Source organism: Petaurus breviceps, unplaced genomic scaffold, assembly GCF_028583685.1.
Source record: "Petaurus breviceps papuanus isolate PSGF00001 unplaced genomic scaffold, PetGlider_PUasm1.0 118, whole genome shotgun sequence".
Taxonomy (NCBI): domain Eukaryota; kingdom Metazoa; phylum Chordata; class Mammalia; order Diprotodontia; family Petauridae; genus Petaurus; species Petaurus breviceps.
The window spans coordinates 23,636,346-23,659,495 of record NW_027185616.1 but is presented as its reverse complement, the minus strand read 5'-3'; the positions used below and the strand labels follow the sequence as shown (position 1 = coordinate 23,659,495).

At 37.5% G+C, this 23,150-nt stretch overlaps 1 protein-coding gene across 3 annotated transcripts in view; it reads left to right on the top strand.

The window, feature by feature from the left end:
• The window catches only part of CEMIP2 (cell migration inducing hyaluronidase 2), a 106,093-nt gene that overhangs the window by 47,670 nt on the left and 35,273 nt on the right, over positions 1-23,150 (top strand). For all 3 annotated transcript variants that reach the window (XM_069087056.1, XM_069087046.1, XM_069087051.1), the window contains 9 exons: positions 222-431; positions 814-1,019; positions 1,179-1,248; positions 5,370-5,498; positions 7,651-7,739; positions 14,577-14,708; positions 16,038-16,073; positions 17,801-17,956; positions 21,398-21,575. In XM_069087056.1, coding sequence (XP_068943157.1) covers positions 222-431; positions 814-1,019; positions 1,179-1,248; positions 5,370-5,498; positions 7,651-7,739; positions 14,577-14,708; positions 16,038-16,073; positions 17,801-17,956; positions 21,398-21,575 — 1,206 coding nt within the window. The remainder of the gene's footprint in view (positions 1-221; positions 432-813; positions 1,020-1,178; positions 1,249-5,369; positions 5,499-7,650; positions 7,740-14,576; positions 14,709-16,037; positions 16,074-17,800; positions 17,957-21,397; positions 21,576-23,150) is intronic.

Sequence of the window (23,150 nt, the reverse complement as noted above, 5' to 3'; positions counted from 1 at the left end):
CTTCCTTCCTTCCTTCCTTCCTTCCTTCCCTTCTCTCCCCTCTTCCTTCCTTCTTTCCTATTTCTTTCCTTATTTACCACTTAATTGATTAGGGTACTTCACATATTCCCCTTTATCTTCTTCCTCCCTTCTACTGTGGGATTTTCTTTAAAAAAAAAAAGCCAATCCTTGTCTGTTTCTTAAAGCATGGAATTTGTTGACCCTAGTACTTTGTGTTGTAGATTCAGAAAAACTTCACCTCGGTCCATTTTTCCCATGTGGAACTAAAGCACCTGGGGCAGCAGCATCTGGGGAAATACCCGGTGCACTTTCACCGATGTGGCAGCGTAGACGATAAAGGAGGTTATAGACCTCAGACTTACCTGGATGGTGTGTCCATTCATCACTGCTTCTCTAGATGTGTTACTATCCATGGAACAGATGGTCTGCTGGTAGGTAGACTCTTAAATCTAACCTTGAGTCATTATTGAAAACAAAGCAGGCTAGAGAGTATTGCAGAACCAACTCATTGTGCCAAATTTCCATGACCTTTCAACCATATCTAAATCATTTCTTTTACTCCATGCCTGGGTCATCTTGTTTCTGCTGTGCTTTTAGATATTTATCTTTCTCTAGTAAGCTAATTTTTCTAGCCAAAGCAGTTACGATACCAGGGGAATAAATAAAGCTCGACATTTGACTTTTTTTTGCTGCCCCTGCTGATAGGGAAGCTTCCTCTTGCAATTGTACTAAGAATGTTCAACTGAGTATCATTTGCATTTAATTTACAGTGAATCTTGTTACTAATGACATAATGGACTTGTATTTCTGCAGATAAAAGACACTATTGGCTTTGACACACTAGGCCATTGTTTCTTCTTGGAAGATGGCATTGAGCAAAGGAATATTTTATTCCACAACCTTGGGCTTGTCACCAAACCAGGCACTCTTCTTCCCACTGACAGGAACAACACCATGTGTATAAGCATTAGAGACAAAGTATTTGGAAATTATGTCCCTGTGCCTGCTACAGATTGCATGTGAGTACTTGGCAGATGGGGAAATTGAAAAAAAAAAAAAAGCAAAACATCTCATTTGTTTATATTGGTGTTAGGACTTTAGAAAATCTTAGAGTTTTGCAATGGCCAAGATTCTTTATGAAGTAATTTTTAATCTTTCTAAAAAAAATTACATTTCAGGGCCGTTTCAACATTCTGGATTGCTCATCCCAATAACCATCTGATAAATAATGCAGCTGCTGGCTCACAGGTAAGGGCCATGGGCCTCCTATCATATTATTGAATTATTATTTTTATTTTTTGGAGGGGAGAAGGCTGGGCAATTGGGGTTAAGTGACTTGCCCAAGGTCACACCGCTTGAATTTTTCTTAAATTTTTGTGCATCTGGTATAAGTTCTGCTTTGTGGTACTGTAAATCATACTCAGGGCTTTTCCAGGGTAGTGACCTGTTATCACAAGGACAGAAGAGAAGTTTTCTCTCTGTTCTAGCTCCCTCCATTATTTCAGCCTATAGAGTAAGACAGATTCTGTCTTTAAGAGCAGTACTGTCCCCAGTGTGTATTATGGGTATGCTTTGTAGCCATTGTTTTCAGTCTCTTTTGGCTTCTATTTAGGTTAAATGGGACTGAATGGCTGCTATTTGAGTCATGGTTATTAGTGATGACATGCTGATTGACTCAACTTTTCTTTCTGAGAATGGATTGTTTTAGTAACAAGTGTTGAGCCTTTATGATACTAGGTAGAAAGTGACCCTATTGACTTCAGGCTCTCTCTCTCCTTTGTTCAGGCAGCTGGATTCAGCCATATGATGTGGCAGGCACCAGAGTGCTGGTTTGGATGACTGGGACAAGTTTTGTCATCAGGTTAATTTTAGGTAGCTAATAAGCTCCCTTGGTAGAGAGGACTGACGTTGTCCCATGATGAGCTTGTAAAAACCCACACTTAGGCTTTAATGGGTGTGTTTAAAAAAAAACAAATCAAAAAACACACTTTAAGTTACAGTTCCCCAAAGGCAATATCAGTGTTGGCCAAATACAGCTAAAAAGTTATGAAATTTACCTTCTTGTCTTAATATATTGAGGGTGTATATTTTGGATATCATTGCTGTTCAAAGAAAATAGCCTTGAATGGAAAGAAACACTGTATAGTACTTTCCGGAACCTGAGGATATGATCTGTGTGAGGCTGGCTTAAATCAAAAGACTAGCTGAAAGACATTCTTCTTTGGGAAAACTGGTATACAGGAGTCAGTATTACTACAGTGTCTGGCACATAGTAAGCAATTAATAAATGTTTATTGATTGCTTTATTGATTTGATCCTCTTAGAGACAATTTTTCATGAATGTAAACTTCATAGCTCATAGGGACTACAGTTCTAGACTTCTAAGGGATTTCAGGGGTCACCTTGTCCAACCCCCTCATTTTACAAATGAAGGAAGTGAGCCTCAGTGAGGTTGTGACTTGCCCAAGGTCACATAGGTAGTTTAATTCAATCCTGACAGCCCTGTGTAGTTTTTTGTTTGATAACTCATAGACAACGCTTCTCCGTATTATGATTTGTAATGGCCCGTGTTTTGAAACTTCGGATCTGTAGGATGGATCCTTATGGGTGTGATAAGTATGATCTCAGTCAGTTGGAAGACATTTATTAGGTGCCTGCTGTTTGTTAAGCGCTGAGATCTCTGATCAGTTTTATTTCTCATTGTCCTTTGATACGTATGATCTCAAGGACAAGAATAAAGATATCTTCAGCTATTTAAAATGCTTGGAAAGAATCTATGGGAAAATGTAAGCAAATGTTATTCTTTTGTGGTACACAGTGTAAAAGGCATACCCTTTGTACTCTCATTTTCTCTCTCTCTCTCTCTCTCTCTCCCTCTCTCTCCCTCCCTCTCTCTCTTTCTCTCTCTCTCTCCCTCCCTCTCTGTCTCATCTCAAGTTTAGTGCTATGGAATGGAAAAATATGCCTACCTTAATTTGTTTCTTCCCAGGGAAACTCATCCAACAAAGCTAACTAGCCCTTTGGCAGGACTTTTAATCTTGAAGTAAATGAAACCCTTTCTTCAGTGTACATCTCCCTGGTTCTTGTGCAAAGTTCCTTTTACCTGTTTTAACTGCACAGTCAACAAGGCAATAAGTATTCATTAAGCTCTTACTGTGCTTAGTACTAGGGAAATAAATGTAAGCAGAATAACCTTCTATTCTAAGAAAAGAAGACAATATATAAAATGAAGCTAAACGTTGGGGGTTAGGGTTGGGGTAGAAGAGAGGAAGGTATGCAAGGGGAGAAAGTCTGGAGAGTCAGGAATGGACCACAGAAAAGAATGAAAATGTGTCTGGCCTGGGCAGTTTATAAAAATGAATTCTGGTAGGAACTATGAGGCCAAAGTATACTTTGGGTGAGGAGGCTGCAGAATGAGCTTCTAGGCCAGGGTGAGGAGGCTGCTTGTGGAATGGTGGAAAAATTCAGGAAAGTAAGGCTTGGATCATGGCAAGTCATGAAGCATTTTTTTGTGTTTTTGTTTTTTTAAACAAAAAGCTGTGGGATCAGAGCTCTATTTGGGGATGCTTTTTCTCTTTAGTTTTAACTTGCAAGTTTTGGTTGTATCTGTACCAAGCTCTTCACCTTGCCCTCCAAGTATACTTTCTTTCATTTGTCACCTTTGTGAAGATGTGAGTAGGAGCAAATATATACATTTTTCACACTAGCTCATTAATAAGGTAGAATTATAGCTTTTACAAAAGGAAAAAATGTTATACTTGATTCTCTCATCTTCTCAATTCACATGAAGTTTTCCTATTCAGTATTCTTAGGTTTCATCTGTTTCATCAAAGTAAGGTAGAAGACTATTTTATCCTGATTATATTCTACCCTAATAGTTAGTAGATGGGGCAGCTAGGTGTTGCAGTGAATAGAGCACTGGCCCTGGAGTCAGGAGGACCTGAGTTCAAAACCTGCCTCAGACACTTAACACTTAACTAGCCGTGTAACCCCTTGGGCAAGTCACTTAACCCCAATTATCCTGCCTTTCCCCCTCCAAAAAGCAATAAATAAATAAATAAATAGTTTAAAGAATAGTAGACTAAGACAGACTAAATTATTTCCACTTTCATATCTTGAGTGCAGAAAATTCCTAAATCTTTCCTGTGTTCCTGTAGCAGTAACACAGCTTCAAACTGACAACATTTCCAAGGCCAAACAGGATGCTGATTCATCTATGCTGTGTTTTTTCTTTTGGAAAAAAAAGAAGTTTCAGCACAGGAAGGGCATTAGAGCTATTTGCAAGAAGTCAATAAGATCTGTATGTTGGCTGAATGGTTGTCTAATGTGCATGACTCATCTATTGATCATTTTGGGACTGAACAAAAAATTTTATTGCTTAGACTCAGTGTGTTGTCTTTGTAAGTCTGTTGACTTGGCCCTTTCTTGAACATGCCTGGGAGTGATTTTAGTACTAGATATAACCAGAGACTTTTTTAAGCAAATGGTAGTAGAAAGTGATTATTTCAGCATCTCCAGTCTTTTGCCCAGTTTAAAAATCTCAAATGGGTTTTAAGTTTGCTCTTTGGGTTCAATTGTACTATCTCAAGGTTTGGCTCTTTGTAATTTGTTCTTTTTTTTTAATTTTTGCTTTTTGGAGGGCAGTTGGAGTTAAGTGACTTGCCCAAGGTCACACAGCTAGTTTTTTGTGTTAAGTGTCTGAGGTTGGATTTGAACTCAGGTCCTACTGACTCCAGGGCCGGTGCTCTATCCACCTAGCCGCCTTTGTAATTTGTTCTTAACCTGAAACATTGTATGTTAATATTTAGGGAAATGGAATGAAGTGATTGATATAGAAAGAGATTGGTTGAGAATGTCTTTTTTAAAAAAATATTTTATTTTGTTAAACATTTCTCAATTGCATGTAAATTTTTTTTTAATTTTGACTTCCAAATTTTCTCCTTGCCTTGAGAAGGCAAATTGAGAGGGCAATTTGATATTGATTTTACATGTGAAATCATGTATAATCAAAACATTTCCATATTAGCTATGTTGCAAAAGAAAACTGACCCAAAAAAGAGAAAAATAAAGAAATCAAGAAATTCCGTCTGCATTCAGAGTTCACATCTCTCTCCGATGGCAGGCAGCATTTTTCATTATGTGTCCTTTGGAACTGTCTTGGATTAAGACAATGATCCAAGACAAGTCTTTCACAGTTGATCATCCTTACAACATTGCTGTTGCTGTGTACAATTTTCTCCTGAATCTGCTCATTTCACTTTGCATGAGTTCATATAAGCATTCTCAGGTTTTTCTGAAACCATTTTGACAAGAATGTTTTTTTTTTTTTAAATAAGTTTTTACTAATGATCTCTTCATTTGAATTTTAGGATGCTGGAATATGGTATTTATTCCACAAGGAAGCCACAGGGGAATCCAGTGAATCACATGGATTAACCAAAGCAGAACTTACACCACTGGGTATTTTTTATAACAACAGGGTTCATTCAAATTTTAAGGTCAGTTCCTCTTCATTCTCGCACCAATGGGTACATTTTTTTTTCTGGGAGAAAAGATGTCAGCACAATTGAGGAATGGAAGTCAAAACCAATTATAAAGGAAATTAATTTTGGGCTTTTGAACTAATTACTCTAACAGATATATGGAGGATGGTTTTATTTGTATATTGTACACACTTTCTTTGGGGAAAGAAGCTCACTGATATGTTTAAGGAGCTTTAGAATTTTCATACTATATAAGTTCTGAGGTGCCTTATGGTTTCTCAGTGCAGTAACACTAACATGAGGGCATTTCTTTATTCCCACTGGCAGCAGAAATATCTGAACTGAGTATTTTTGTAGAAATGTGTTTCTCATGTGGCTGGTCTCACATATGGACTTTATCCATATTCATTGAGACATATTTAACTACACTAAATCACACACACCTTTACCTCCCAGGTTATATATACAACTTTATTTGGAACACACTTTACTTCACTTAAAACTTTCAGATATATTTCTAACCCTGTTCGAATTAGACATAAGTTTCAGGAGGAAGGAATCTTTTCCTCCCATCTGTGATATCACATATGCCGTTATGATCAATAACATTTAACTGAGTAAATGAATGAGTGAAATGTTTCTTCCTTAAATGGATTCGATTAAACTTTAAAAAAAAAAAGGTCAAGTAGAACCTTTTTAACAGTTGAGGAAACTGAGGCAGACTGAAGTTAAGTGACTTTCTCAGGGTCACAGAGCTAGTAAATATCTGAGGAGGAATTTGAACTCAGGTCTTCTGGACTCCAGGTCTAGTTCAATGCCTACTGTGCCTCGTAGCTGCCTCTAAAAAGTAATAATAACTCACATTGACATATAGTACTTTGTGGTTTACAAAGCATTTTCCTTGTAACAATCCCTTGAGGAAATATAGTATTATTAACCAAGATCACAGAGTTAGGAAATGTCAGAGTCAGGACCCTAATTGGCATCTTTAAGCCTGAGATTCTTTTCATTCCACCGTGCTATATGGCAAATTCGTTCCAGAAACAACCTGGTATTTGTGGAATGAAGAGACGTTTCAAAGTAATAATATTTGAAAGCATTTTTTCAAAGTGAAAATTACCACAAATGTTTAACATGTCAAGAGACATTTGGCAGGTGAAATGTTTTCAATGTGAGTTTTCACTTTTGCTTCTTGAGAGACAGAAAGTAATCTCTCTCACTCAGGGGGCCCCACTTTTCTCTTCTCTACAGCAGACTAGAGTTGATGATTTCTGAGGTTCCTTTAAGTTCTAGATCCTGTGACCAACGGTCAGAATACTGGGATTTGAATTTGTTTCTCTAATGTTTACTAGCTCTGTACCTGGAGGTTAGTTATGACTCCTCTGAGCCTCAAATAGGCTTATCACGCTCATGTAGGTGGTTACAAGTATGGTCTTCATCTGACAGGGGAGTTGCAAAATGTCAAGTGGTATTTTTATTTTTAGTATTCTAAATGTATAAACATAGATGTTTATTTTTTCAATTTTGGACAACAATTTAAAAATGAAAATTGTGTGATTAATTTGTTTTCACCCCAAGTAAGAAATCTATATAATGACCATTCCCAAACACCATTTTGCTATCAAAATTAAGTGCATATACAAATAACAGATTAGCCACTCATGTATATTTTGTAAAACATCTGCATCATATTCAATTTATTTCTATAAATATCTGTATTATACATATGGGACACTTATGATTTGAGCAGATGGCTTTAGGATTTTCAGTCATATGCTACAATATTTCCTTTCCACATCTGAAATATGAGTAGTGCTATCTTGTCCATTAAGTTACTAAAGGAACTTTGACCCATTGTTTCTCAGGGAGGAGAAATGTTTTCCTCAATGTTCATGTATCTCAGCATCAGATGTTGTCAGATGTCTAAGAGATTTCCCTAGGCTTTAGTCCTTTATATGTCCCTGGAAAAGGTTTGTACTAAAATAAGATAGAATGAGCTGCTAAATGTTTGAAATAGCTTAAAGAAGAAAAGGGGTCCTTTCGCAACATATTTAGAATTTCTTTTTAGTTTCAAGTTTATTTGTAAAAGATCAGCTGAAGGGAGTTTCTTGACTCATGTACATGTGGTCATGGTTTTAAGCACATGCTCCTTAATTATGTTTTCCAGGCAGGTTTGTTTATCGACAAAGGCGTAAAAACATCCAATGCCAGTGCTTCTGATCCAAGAGAGTATCTCTGTTTGGATAACAGTGCAAGGTACATACCTTAACTTCTACAATTCTACTCACTGTATACTAAGCCAATGGAAACTCTCTTTCTTTCTTTATTTTCTTTTTTGGCTTTTTGGAGGGGGGAAGGTAGGGCAATTGGGGTTAAGTGACTTGCCCAAGGTCACACAGCTAGTAAGTGTTAAGTGTCTGAGGCCGAATTTGAACTCAGGTCCTCCTGACTCCAGGGCTGGTGCTCTATTCACTGCACCACCTAGCCACCCAACGGAAACTTTAAGTCAAATCATTGATAAGAATTCAGTTCAACAGACATTTTTTATGTACCTACTGTGTGCCTGGCACTGTGCTGGGGACAAAAAAAGTAAAGATGAAAACAATTCCTTCCTTCCAAGGGCTTATGTTTTACTAATGGGGTGGGGGTGGCAGGGGGAGAAAACATGTATACAGACAAGTAAATAGAAAATTACACAATGACTTTTGGAGTAAGGCTACTAATATGGGGGGGGCTCAGGAGATGATTATAGTCATAATTATAATAATAATAGGCCACATTTGTGGGGTGGGTTACCCCCAATTTATTCTTTGAAGAAAGAGTTTTATAGAAAGTAAGTGACTTGCTCAGGGTCACACAACAAAAAGTTTTACATCTGGATTTGAACTTGGGTCTCTTCTGATTCCATTGTCTTACACTGATATTAGAAACAAAAATTAAAATGAAATATTCAAATAGTCTGGAAAAGTCCTTTTTGTGAGTGTTGAGGGGACCTATTTTTACTGTTTTGGCATCTATGCAGTAATATAAGCTTCTTCAAATACCACAGAAGTAACTGGTGCCTTTTCTGTTTATATCGTTCTTTGCCTATTCTTGTCGGTGCCATTTTTAGTCAATTAGTCAATCAGTAAGCATTTATTAAGCACTTACTATATGCCAGGCATTGTGTTAAATTCTGGGGATACAAAAGGAGACAAAAGTCCCTGCCCTGAAAGGAGTTTGCAATCTAATTGGGGGAGGCAACATGCAAATAAATATATCCAAAGCAAGCTATATACAGGATAAATATGAAATGATTAAAAGGGAGAAAGCACTAGAGTTAAGAGGTATTGGGGAAGGCTTCCCATAGAATGTAGAATTTTAGTTGGGACTTAAAGGAAGCCAGGGGGGTCAGTAGTAGGAATGAGGGAGGAAGAGCATTCCAGGCATGGAGGAGAGCTAGAGAGAATGCCAGATCTTCTTCCTTTTAGATCCTTCTTCCTGTTTTCCCAATAAATTTAAGGTGTGGCTCACCACCTTCCTTTGCACCCCAAGGCCTGCCATAATCTTCAGTATTTTTTGGTATTTGGTAGCTAGTATGTCTGATGAGCTAACAACCTGATTACTTAATTCCTTAGCTCCCCCAGATCCAGTCATTTTTTTCTGCCACTTCTGCCATACTCTTGCAATTTCACTGCCTCCAGGAACTACAATTTTGAAATTCTATCCTAATTCTAAAAATTTTTATCTTTCTACTTCTCCCACTTTCATTCACAATAAATATATCTTCCTTCCTTATAACCACTAGTCTTTTGAGACCATACCTATTCTATTCATTTTCTTCTGTTTTGTCTTTACTTGTCTTGATACTGAACCTTGACCCTGTGGTCTGCCTCTGTAATGTTTGTACTCTAGAATTACTTGCCTGGCTGATCTAAAATTATTAACTTGCTAATCTTCATCCTCCCACCCCTTTGCTGCCATTTCAAGTTTGCCTATGCTCCATGGCATTGCTGGAAAAAAAAGTCATGAAATAAGCTGATTTTAGAGACTGAATTTATCATTTACAGTCTCAGCTAGGTCTTTGATTTACGTAGTTTGACATACTTTTTATTTTACTCTTATTAATTCCCTGTCTCTTCTCCCACAGTAATAAATCGAACCTTTCCTCCCCCATCTCTTGCTACCTATCAAACCCCTATACTTTCAACAGATTTAGCCACTTAAGTAAAAAGCTTGAGGCCAGCTGCTGTGGGTTCCTTCCTTCTTTCATTCATCCCACACTGTTCCACTCCTCTCAGCTTCTTAGAATTATCACCAAATCATTCTCTCTTGCTTCCTTCTGGCCACAGAAGGAAAGGCATCTATTCCTTAGTGAAAAGAATTTCTTTACCTGTGCCCTTAATTGCCTTCCCCACCTTCCTTCTTTTTTTTTTTTTTTAAAGCAATTGGGGTTAAGTAACTTGCTCAAGGTTACACGGCCAGTTATTTCTGGGTGTGGTGCTAAGTATCTGAGCCCAGATTTGATCCCCAGGTCATCCCAACACTGGAGCTGGTGCTCTTACTTGCCCCACCTTCCTTCTTCATGACTTTGTTTCAGCAGTTATTCCCCCCCCCCCTTCTCTCTTTGTCTCTCTCTCATGAATCTTTAATAGCTTCCTTTCTACTGGCTTCTTTTCTTCTACCAATAAATATGCCTATATCTTCCCTAGTCCTAAAAAAGTCACCTTTAAAAAAAGATACTTTATTGTCTTCTATTTCTTTTCTTGTTTTATTACCCTCTCCCTATTCCCTCCTCTATCCCCTTACCATTGCAGAATACAAAGACAAAATCCTTGCAACAAATCTGTGGAGTCAAATAAAACAATTTCCCAGACCGATTGTCTGATAATGTGACTCTGATTCTGCATCGTGAGTACATCACCTTTCTGTCAGTTAGAGTGCAGCATGCTTTATTATCAGTCCCTTGGAATCATGGTTGGTCATTACATTGATCAGCTTTGAGTATTTCAAAGTTGTTTTTCTTTCTAATGTTATTGTTGACTTTTCCTGGTGCTGCTTGCTTCCTTAACCAATCTTTAAAATCCAGCTGAAGTGCTACCTTTTCTATGAAGCCTTTCTTGAACCTCCTCATCCTTCATAATTTTTCTGTGTGGGCCTCTTGTAGGACTTTGGTTTACACCTCTATCACATATTTGTGTTTTGCAGTGATCTGGTCCTATGTTATGACTCTAGTAGATTGTACTTTCCATGATAATACATCTTAGCTAAAATTTTTTCTCTTTCCCCAGTATGTAGCAGAATATTTTTGCACAGCCTTACTTCATGATTTTTCCTTTGTTCTGTGAATTTTGTCGTTTTCTAGCACTGTAGCATTTTCCTACAGTAGGTTTAGTTGGATGTTTGTCCATGCTAATGTGAAGTGATGGGTTCCATAACGTGGTGATCATCTGAGCTGCTGTTTCCTCTTTAGCATTCTTGACGACAAGGCATAAGCAGAAACAATGTTGTTTTCCTTTTCAGCCAAAGCGGTAAACCATAATGTATATATTGTGGTTGATACGTGGTGCAACATTTCAGGCATAACTACATAAACTGAGCCAAAATAAACATAGCTCCAGAAATGGAAATAAAAATTTTGAAAATAATGTCAGTAAAACAAAGGGCCAAGATGGGTCAACTCAGAAAATTGTACAAAGAGAGAATTGTATAGTCAGTAAAAAGTCCTGGATTTTGATTAATTTTATTCCATTTCTGCTGTACCATAGATTAATTACTAACGTGATTTATCTAATGGCCAGGATTGAGAGATATTATAGGTTAGGTTGATAGGCCTTACAAAATATAAGGCTAGGCCTAGTCTTTAGCAAATAATTGAAGTAAGAAATATCCCTACAGATCACAAAGTCTTCATTGTGAACTGAGGTACATTAGTGAGGCATGGGATTAAGAAAAAGCTGTGGAAAATATGATTTGGTAAAATTAGTCATCAGGATTCTACAAAGATCAGATTTATTCTGAAATACTTTAAAGTAATTCAGACAGCATTTGAAAAGTTAAGAGTATTATTGAAAAGAAATAAATAAGAAATTTGGGACCACACAGTTGATCAAGCTGACTAGATTTAGAAATCTACCTTGAGATTGTAGCATCTTTATTCTTCTCATTTGATTACTTACCAGAGATCTTGTACTTGCTAAGGAATATGCTAAACATAGTGTCAACATATATTTATCATATACGTTGTAGCCAAAAACATTGAGAAAATATGAAATCCATATATAGAACCGACAGATCACTAACTGAAAGGGCAGATATAGTAAAGATCCTATAAACATTGTCATCAGATGTAGTGAATCAAACTATTTGCATTCACTAGAATAAGATATGCTTTATTTAGGTTAGTGTTTGTAATGTTATGGCTAATCATGAAATCTCTTTGATCCCAGTAACCCTTATACATATGCGTATATATGTATATATTAACAATTCATAGGAAAGGAAATGGCAATTTCATTTGGAAGTAATTATTGAGACTACCGTTTTGTAGAAGAAAAGTGACAGCACATTTTGACAACTTTGTTAGGCATGTAATTTTACACACAAATATGTCCATGATGTTTTTACATTCATTTGAATAATTCAGATATAGGAGCCCATGATCAAATTGTCAACTAAATGAGTAATAAGCCAATTCATGAATGAAACATTAGGTTGATGGCTTGCATAAGATGTATAGGATATAAAAACTTAAAAAACAGGGGCGGCTAGGTGGTGCAGTGAATAGAGCGCCGGCCCTGGAGTCAGGAGGACCTGAGTTCAAATCTGGCCTCAGACACTTAACGCAAAAACTAGCTGTGTGACTCTGGGCAAGTCACTTAACCCCAATTGCCCTCCCCAAAAAAATAAAAAACAAAAAAACAAAAAACTGCATTAAGACTTTTTTATTATCTCTATCTATCTGTATGTGTGTGTATAATATGTATGTATGTTTGCATATATATATATATGCAGATAGGTGACACAGTGGATAGAGCACTGGCCCTGAGTTCAAATCTAGCCTCAGACACTTGACACTTACTAGCTGTGTGACTCTGGGCAAGTCACCTAACACTGATTGCCTCACCATTAAAAAAAAAAATTATATGTGTGTGTGTGTGTGTGTGTGTTTGTATAGTGTGTACTTGTATATATTAGACCCTTCAGAAAGGCAAATTCACTCACCAATTTTATTCCAGTATGATGTCAAACTCCAGAATTTGAGAGAAAGCAGAATGAGCATAAAGCTCATAAAGTGTGGTGAAAAATTGGAAATTTGGCCTAAACGGAAAAGATACCTAGAGATGCCAAGAGAGCCAAAAAAGAGGATATGATTGAAAGGGAAATAAATCAAGAGAGCATCTATTCTAAAGCATAAACAGAAGATTGTGAGTTTAATGAACCATAATGGCACAAGCAGCAACAGATTGCCTACAGTTAGTTCTAGAAATGGATGTTGCAACGTGTGGTATCGAGAACGGTTTTTTTTCCCATCTTATTTTGGCTCTCATTGAGAACATTGTGCAGTTTCCTTTATAAGAATGCTCCATCTGCTTGATATTATGTAAGGACTAGGAAACTACTCAGCTGTGATCCTAACCCATAGAGGAATTTGAACTGAGCTTTGAAATAAGCCAGCCAAAGTAAGAGGTAGAGTTGGCGGGGGGGGGGGGGGGGGGGCAGAGCATTCCAGGCATGGGGACTATAACAAAAGAAATAATAAGGCAAAAAACAAAAACACATCTGACAGTGCATTTGACATTCTGTTCTTGTGCCCCCCTTCTTCCCCCAAGGAAGGAAATGTTTCATTATTGGTTCTCTGGGACCAATATCAGTGATTATTCAGACTTCATTTTTTTTTAAGAGGGCAGAAGGCTGGGCAGTTGGGGTAAGTCACTTGCCCAAAGTCAGCTAGTAACTGTTAAGTATCTGAGGCTGGATTTGAACTCAGGTCCTCCTGACTCCATGGCCAGTGCTGTATTCATTTTGCCACCTGTCTGCCCCCCCCCCCTTTTAAGAGCAGCTATGGGGTACAGTGAACAGAATATTGGGCTTGGAGTCAGGAAGACCTGAGTTCAAATAAGGCTTTAGCACTTAATAACTGTGTGACTTTGGACACATTTAAATTGTTTGCATTAGTTTCCTTAATTGTGAAATGAAGATAATAACCGTAGCTACTTTCCAGGTTTATTGTGAGTGTCAAATGAGATAATACTTGTAAAGTCTTTAACACAGTGCCTGACACATTAGTAGGCGCTATATAAATGTTTATTCCCTACCTCTTAGTGTTTTCTTTTATTACAGTCATTATGATGATTGTTATTGTGATTCTGCTTATTCTTACTGTGAATCACTTTTTATGGATCTTCCCATGTTTCTCTGAATTTCTCATTCACCATTTCTTATTGTATAAAAACATTCCATTAAATACACCATAGTTTGTTCAGTTGTTTTGCTATTTATCAGCAGTCATGTGGTTGTTAGTTTCTTTTTTCTTTAATAAAAACCCCACAAAAATACTGCTACACATATGTTGGTAGATATTGAAACTTGTTTTGATTTTAACTCCTTGGGAGTGATATACCCAACTGAGGGATCAGTGTGGATATATTGATCTTTATAAAAAGCATCTTTGACACATATGAATAGAAAAGGGAGAAGGCTCGTCATATAGAAAGAATGAGGATCGGCAGACCGCTTGAATGAGCATTACACTCGTATCCCATCTGAGAGCAAGGTTTCTAGAGGATCGGATAAAGGTACCATGGAGGATTTATAGCAGGGAATGGATAAGAAACCCAGACTGAAAGTACATAGATGTTTATGAACATCATTGTCAGAGGAAAGGCCCACACGGATAAATCATGTATCAATAGAAAAAAATAATCTTGTATTTCTTTGAATTTTTGAAATGTTAATATGGACAGAGATTGAAACTAACATTAATTTGAAATCAAAGTTTTTCTTTTTTTAAAGCCCATGAAGTTATACAGGTAAAAATAAATATGCTACCTAACCCATATCTATAGTATCTTTGTTTTTACAGTATTTATACTTTCCTCCCCTTATCTCAAGGTTTCGACCTCATCAAGATGCAGACCTAGAAAAACCTCGGGTTGCTGCACTCATTGACAGACTCATCACTTTTAAAAACAATGACCATGGAGCATGGGTCCGAGGAGGAGACATTGTCGTTCAGAATTCAGCGTATGTGACCTAACCAAACTAGTTCACAGTTGAAAACTTTTTTTTCCCCATGATGGTAAATGTGGGAGAAGATGGTATTGTATCCCATAATTATCCTGCTTCTCTTAATGTGAGGGAAGAATCACATGTAGGGTCTCCCTCACCAAATATAACAAGACTAGTCTTATTTTACTTCTTTTTTTTTTGCCTTTTGGAGGGCATTTGGGGTTAAGTGACTTGCCCAAGGTCACACGGCTAATTTTTGTGTTAAGTATCTGAGGCTGGATCCAGACCCAGGTCCTCCTGACTCCAGGGCCGGTGTTCTATCCACTGCGCCACCTAACCGCCCCCCTCATTTTACTTCTGTCTTGATTTTAGCTGTTATCTTTTGCCTTCTGAAATATTGTTTGTCAAACTCTCCTTTCTTTTATATGCAGCTGCCAAATTCTTTGATGATCCTGACTGTGATTCTTTTTTTTTTTTTTTGGTTGTTTTCAGTATTTTGTCTTTGACCAAAATTTCTGGGATTTAGCTAAAGTCCTTAGGGGAAAATTTATATCCCACAGCTGTTTCAGGGGCTTTCCCCTCTCCTGGCCCCAGGGTTGTGGTGATGATTTCCTTACTTACCACTAGAGTCTTTTACTTACTTGGTCTCTTTCAAATGTTTTCTTTTCCTTCTTCCATCATCTTACTTTTACATGAAAAGAAACCAGTCTGGTAGAATGGCAATTGTAGACTTACACAGAAACTAGGAATTTCATTCTATGTGAATAAGAAGGGTAATATCCTAAAACCAAACAAAAACGAGGGAAAACATAGGTTTTCTTAGAGGCTACCAGAGGTTCCTGCACCCCAAAACTATTTCATTGCCATTCAAAGCAAAATTTTTCCACCACTATCTTAATAGTTTCGTTGACATGTTTTCAACATGGCTTGTGGCTATAGTATATATTTTTACTCCCAATATGTATATAATTTGAAGAGAGGGGTGCTCTATTTTGGGCATAGATTTAACACTCAAGGATTGTTGACTTCTATTACTGGATATGACATTATTGTCATCTGTAGTTTTTGGCAGTTTGAATTCCTTTTTGACTTTGCCATCCAAGAAAATTGATGGGTGGATTAAGTAAAGCAGTGATTGGAGGATTGATGTTGAAAGGGTTTTGACGATAATAAGCTGAAGTTAGTAATGTAAAATTATTTGATTGAAGTTGTTTCTTTGAACTCTGTTCATATGTTGGGGAGAGTAAAAATTATCGGTCCTACTGAGATTTCCCAGCATTTAAATATTGAGGCAGTTACTTTCTTTTACATGATTAATTGAATTTCATTTCATTTTTCTTGCAGATTTGCAGATAATGGGATAGGTTTAACCTTTGCCAGGTTAGTAATTGCTTATAGCATTTTTCATTGATTTATTTTCTCTTTTTCCTATATGTCTTGCCTTACTCTTTCACATTTAAGTTTGCCACTATGCTTACGCTTGACTTTAATTTTGTAAACAAAGACAAAATAATACAGGAAAGCTAGGAAAGGTCCTTTCTGGAAATGTTTATGCAGTTCAACAAATATTTATTAAGCATTGTGTTATAGAACTGGGGAGAACAAAAATGAATGGAGCACTTTCTGCCTGCAGGAAGCTTATATAACCTTAACCTCAAGTAGGAGATAACATGTCCATGAATAAATATAATTAGAAAAATGAATATCAATGGTTCATAGGAGAGGGAGGTACAGAGAGTTTAAGGAGAGAGATTTCTTTAGGTCTGATACCATCAGAAGGCAAAAAATTCACTTATATTGAGTAAGGGGTTCTTGGGTAGCTAGGTTGGCACCTTAGCTAGAGTACTGGACCTGGAGTTAGGAAGACTCATCTTCCTGAGTTAAAATCTTGCTTCAGACACTTCCCTGGGCAAGTCACGTAACCCTGTTTGCCTCAGTTTCCTCATCTGTAAAATAAGCTGGAGAAGGAAATGGCAAAGCACTCCATTGTCTTTGCCAAGAAAACCCCAAATGGGGTGGCAAAGAGTCAGATACAACTGAAACAAGTTACCATCTTAATAACAACAATAATGACAACAAAAACAAGGAGTTCTTATTACCAATGAAACTTCAATGTTACTCTATCTTCATTTCTTACTCAGTAGAAAATTCTCAAGATTTAAATTTGAAATTAAAAAAGGTGAGGAAGGATCTCTGAGAGATAAAATAGAGGAAGGATATGACAATTTGGAGGAGATTATTATTTGTTTTGTCCAGAAGCTATCTTCCTTTAGACATGACTTACTATATGAACAAGAGGCAGCTAGGTGGCACAGGTGATTGAGGGCTGGATTGAGACCTAAGTTCAAATCCTGTCTCAGACACTTTCAGTCTTTGTGACAAGTCACTTGACTTCTCTCAATCTCAGTTTCCCCATCAGTAACATGGGGAAAATAATTGTACAGACCTCACAGGCTTGTTGTGGAGGTAAAATGAGATATTTGTAAAGTGCTTTATAAATGCTAACTATTAATAATTTTGGGGGGGGTTATGTCCCCAGTTCTTAGCACAGTGTTTGACACATAGTAGATTCTTTTTTTGCCTTTTGGAAGGCAATTGGGGTTAAGTAACTTGCCAAGGTTACACAGCTAGTTTTTTTGTGTAGGTGTTAAGTGTCTGAGGCCGGAACCGAACTCGGGTCCTCCTGACTCCAGGGCCAGCGCTTTACTCACTGCACCACCTAGTCGCCCCTTCATAGTAGATTCTTAATAGATATTTGTTGACTTAATAATTGCATTCAACTAAAGCCCATATTCACCCCCCCCCCTTTTTAAATTAAATGTGATATATTTTGTCCTAGGAGTATCAGGTTGTTGCCAACTCTCCCCCCCAAAAAAAACTCAAAACACTTCAGCAGTTTACGTTTAATTCTAAGATTTTCACTATTTCATGAATAGAAGGTATATTGTTCTGATTTTCTTTTAAAAAGCAAGAAAATTCTTGATTTGTATCACAATACATTAAAATAAATTTCAGGATTTCTTTTATGAAACAAATTTTAACCTACCTTTTTGGTTTGAGTAATTTTAGATAATAAACTGTGATTTATAGTCATTCTCATTTTACAGTGATGGAAGCTTCCCCAATGATGAAGGTTCCAGCCAAGAAGTATCAGAATCTCTCTTTGTTGGTGAGAGCCAGAACTATGGCTTTCAGGGTGGTCAGAACAAGTATGCAGGCACTGGAGGGATATCTAAGAGACTTCGGACTTTGCCTAGGAACAGGTAAGACTGCTTCCCAGACTTGGAGAGGCTGTTTATTGTAGTGGCTAGAATACTTGGTTGGATCGGGAAAATCCTGAACTGTAATATTGCTTGCTATATTCCCTAGCAGGGTTGACCATGGGTGAGTCACTTGACCTCAATTCCTTAGCTGTAAAATGAGGATAATGATATGTATAATGTCTGCTTTACAGGGCTGTTTTTTTTTTTTAAATGTATATATTTTATTTGTCTTGACAAATACCAACAGCAACAAAACAGCTTAGTGGGTAGAGTGGACTTGGAGACAAGAAGGCCTGAGTTCAGATTTGACCTCAGATACTTTGATACTCAGATGCTTGGATCTCTTTGTTTGGTTTGGTTTTCTGAATCAGTTCCTATAGGCCAAAAGTCATACAGAACTGAGTTTTTTGAAATAAGAAAGAAAATTTCTATGTGAATACTGAAATTGTTCATTTCTTCTTTTTTTTTTTTTTAAAGCAATCGGGGTTAAGTAACTTGCTCAAGGTCAGACGGCCAGTTATTTCTGGGTGTGGTGCTGAGTATCTGAGCCCGGATTTGATCCAGGTCATCCCGACACTGGAGCCGGTGCTCTTACTCGCTGAGCCACCTGGCCGCCCCAATTGTTCATTTCTTATTGTGGATTTTTTTCCTTCACCTTACTTCTCTGTACTTGTTGTTAAGAGGAAAAAAAAATAACCAGAGTACTAAAGCTGGTAACTATTGAGGACTTCATAGATTTCACAAAATATCTGAAAGTAAAAAAAAGTTTCTTTAAAATTTCTCTGTCCTTGTGAAAACACTGCTAACTTCGGGGTGTGTGCATGCGTATGTGTGTGTGTGTGTGTGTTTGGAGCTACAGAATATTTTGGAGCTGGTGTTAGGTCAATTCTTCTTACTTTGTACTCTCGCAGGGTTTCATAAATGGCCAGGGCAGAATTTAATTTTAGAAAAGAGAGTTTCTTGAAGAAGAGAACAAATTAATGTAGAAGAAAGGCTTAAAAACTACTTTAGTGGCATAACAGCTGAATCTGAGACCCAGTTTTGATGATAGATTTTATTTTGGCTCTTTCTCCGTTATCTCCCCCCCACCCCTGTCCTCCACCCTGGCCACCACACACACACCTTATAATCTCAGAATCATCTTAGTACCATTTAACATTTAGGACATTTCTTCAATAATGAATCCACTCCTCAGTCATGAAGGTAGTCTAGAGTTATCATCCCCATTTCACACAGGAGAAAATCAGAGTGAATAAGTTAACTAATCTTCCCAGACTTCATAGTAGAAGATTCCCTGTTTCAATGATCACTAAGGTATGTTGTCTCTATAGAGTGGCTTAGAAAGGATGTTGTATGAAGAAAGACATTTTGTGACCTTTCCAGTCATTTTATGCTTTACTTTCCTCCAAGTATTCTACGGTCCTGTGACATTGTTTACCTGATTTACCTGGCACAAGACATTCTATTTCCTAGCTTTGGGCATTTTTCCTGGTTGTCCCTCATGTCTAAAATGCTAGCCTTCCTTGTTTCTGCTTCTGGGCTGCCCTAGCTTTCTTTGAGCCTCAGCTAAAGTAAAGTCCTACTTTTTTCTTCTTTTTTTTTTTGGAGGGGGAAAGGCAAGGCAATTGGGGTTGTGACTTGCCCAAGGTCACACAGAGTGTCAGGTGTCTAAGGCTGGATTTGAACTCAGGGTCTCCTGATTCCAGGATCATTGCTCTATTCACTGTGCAACCTAACTGCCCTTAAAGTCCTACCTCCTTAAAGGAACCTTTCCTCCTTAATTTTAGTGTCTTCCCTCAGATATTTTCTCTGATATCTCTTTTCTTTAGCTTGTTTATACGTAGTTTGCATATTGCTTCTCCCATTAGACTGTGAGCTCCTTGAAAACAGGAAACTTTTTTTTACCTTTTTTGGGGGTATCCCTGGCATATAACACAGAGCCTAACACACAGTTGGGACTTAATAAATATTTATTGACTGGATTTGGTTTATTTACCTTGGTCTCCCTGGATGGTCAAGCCAACCTGACTCCAGTGAATTATTTGTTACTCTGGGCTCCTCTCCCTCAGGAATTATCATCCTGAAATATGTTAGGCCCTCATGTGTGCCAGGGACTGTTCAGACAATATGTTGTCACAGCTTGAATCCCATGAGGAGGACTTTTTTGATGCATAGGTAGCAGTCTTAAATATAATAGACTATTTTCTGCCAGTAAGAAAAGGAATCTTTGCTAGTCAGGGCCATCATATTAGAAATCAGTCAGTTGCTATAGAAATTTCTAGGGAAAAGAATTAAGAATAATAGAATAATTTGAGTGTCTCTAATTTAATTAGGTATTTGTTAAGTGCTTATCAATATACAAGACGCTGTTCTACGCCCTACAAATACAAAGACAAATGAAATAGATAGTTTTTGCTCTCAAAGAGTGTAAATTGTATTCCTAACTTTTTTTATGGCTAAAATAGAAGTATTGCTACTTGGTATTTTATGGAACCTTCAAATGACAACCCAGAGGCTTAGAACATAGGATTATATTTCTCAGTATAGGTATTTCCCTAGATTTATTTACCCTTCTAAACTTGAACATTTATACTCCTGCTGACACTTGAATTATAGAAGCATAGGATTTCAGAGGTGGAAAGGTCCTTAGAGACTGTTGCCTTTTAACTATTTAATTTTACACATTAGGGAACTAGGACCGAGAGATGAAGGGACTTGTTTATGGTCACACTAGAGTAAGACCAATTCTAGATCCCAGGTCTCCTAATTTTCATTCTAGTTCTTTTTAATACAGCAGCTCCTTTACTGCTGACCTTTTCATTGCCTCATTAGCAGCTCAAAGAGAGGTCCTCTCTCCTATAGATTTAAGAATATAAGCTCTTTGAGGACAAGGACTCTTTTACTTTTATCTTTGTACCTCTATCGTGCTATGCACATAGTAGGTATTTAATACATGTTTATTGATTTTTTTCCCATTCTGAGTATTTTATGTATATATTTATTAGCCATCCAATCAATCAGCAGACATTTATTAAGTATAATAACATGTTTATTGATTTTTTTCCCATTCTGAGTATTTTTATGTATACATTTATTAGCCATCCAATCAATCAGCAGACATTTATTAAGTACCTTCTATGTACCAGACACTATGCTGAGTACTGAAGATATGAAAAGAAGCAGAGGGTAGTCTCTGCCCTCAAGGAGATTACAATCTAATGGTATAAAATACAGCTAATGCTTAGCAAAATGTAACTAGTAATAGAGCTTGTTCCAAAAGAAAAAAAAAGTTGATTTTTTTTAACTGAATTTGACTTTTTGCCTCATTATTTTCTTGAACTAGTCTTTCCTGCATCTTTTCCAAATTAAACACATAGGAAGAAATGACATGTTTAATAAGTGTACCCATTTTCACCTGTGATTTAATTTGTGTTTCAATAGGACATTTCCAATTAGAGGTTTTCAGATTTATGATGGACCTATCCATCTTAGCAAAAGCACATTCAAGAACTATATGCCAACAGCAGATAGATACAGCAGTGCCATTGGGTTCCTCATGAAGAATGTCTGGCAACTTACACCAAAGAATAACATCTCTCTGGTGAAGTTTGGTGCTCATGTAAGTATATCTTCCTAGCCCCTCTTTAGTGACAGTGGAGGAAGCCGAAAAGAGAGGGGAGGAAACCAAATTGAGTTTGTGGTTGGTGGGATTGTAAAGAAAGAAAGGTGTAGAATAAACTGGATTTCATGTACTTTTGTCCATATGAGCTCCAGATGATAATAGAAGAAATTATCTTTGACTACTCCTTGACATTAAGCTGACATTCTAGGAGAGGAAAGGAGCTTAAAACATGGCGTTTTGGGTATTTTGACATGAAATAGAGGTAGCTAGGCGGTGCAGTGGATAAAGTTCTGGTCCTGGAGTCAGGAAGACTCATCTTCTTGAGTTCAAATCTGGTCTCAGACCAGAGCTGGATAAATCCTCTCTGTCTTCGTTTCCTCATCTGTAAAATGAACTGGAGAAGAAAATGGCAAACCACTCCATTATCCTTGCCAAGTGAGCCCCAAATGGAGTCATGAAGGGTCAGAGGCAACGGGAATGACTGAACAGCAGCAAGGAGTCTTTGAACAAAAGAGATGGGGGGCATCCATCCCAAAGCAGAACTTCCCACTGGCTCTCCTGAGAGGAAATGCATACACATTTTATTTTCTCTGGGGGCCAGCATTATTAAAGAGAGGGTGGGCAGGAAGGAGAAGATCAATTCAGATATTCCTAGGAAAGCTGTGGCTTTTAAACATTAGCTTTCCATTTTGGGCAGGTAGGTGGTGTGATGGATAGAGTGCTGCGCCTGAAGTCAGGAAGATTCATCTCCCTGAGTTCAGATTTGGCCATAGACACTTAGTAGCTCTGTGATCCAGAGCAAGTCACTTAACCCTTTTTAACTCAGTTTACTCATCTGTAAAATGAACTGGAGAAGGAAATGTAAAACCACTGTAGTATCTTTGCCAAGAAAACCCCAAATGGGGTCACAAAGAGTCATACATAACTGAAAAATGACTCAAAGATCATGAGAGAGATTCTATTTAAACTAGATAGTGTTTTGGTTCAGTACCAAATACGTTTATAAAATTCAGTTGTCCGCCATTTTCAATTATACCTCCACACCCTTAGTTCTCTACCTGACATAATTCAAAATATACCACCCCGTGTGTTTAGCCAGACACACTTAGAGCTGGAGAACGACAAAGACTAACATCATGTCACTGGCAGTAGCATGTGAGTAGAGTGCACTCAGTGTCTTTTGCTCTCCTCTGGGGTAGGAGTGGTAATCCCAGTGGCTTGCTGAAACCCAAACTATTTTTACTTTAAAATAAAGTCTGTGGTAGGTCAATTAAAGTTAATAACTGCTGACTCTGCAGAGAGGAACAACTGAGTCATATCACAGAATGTTGGCTAACAGGTGCTAGCCGATCCAACTTTTATTTTGGCCATTTCTCTCCCATGGAATAGTTTAAGGCTAGACTAATCGTTAGGCTATGATTGTGGAGTTGGACTATCCCTTACCATCCAATATAAATAGAAAGACCTCTGTGTGACCCCACGTTAGCCATTGTGCTACCAAAGAAGGTCTTATGGCCTACATACACTAGTCCAGAATTTAGTCTCTAGTGGGAATTAGGTAATATGCTACTG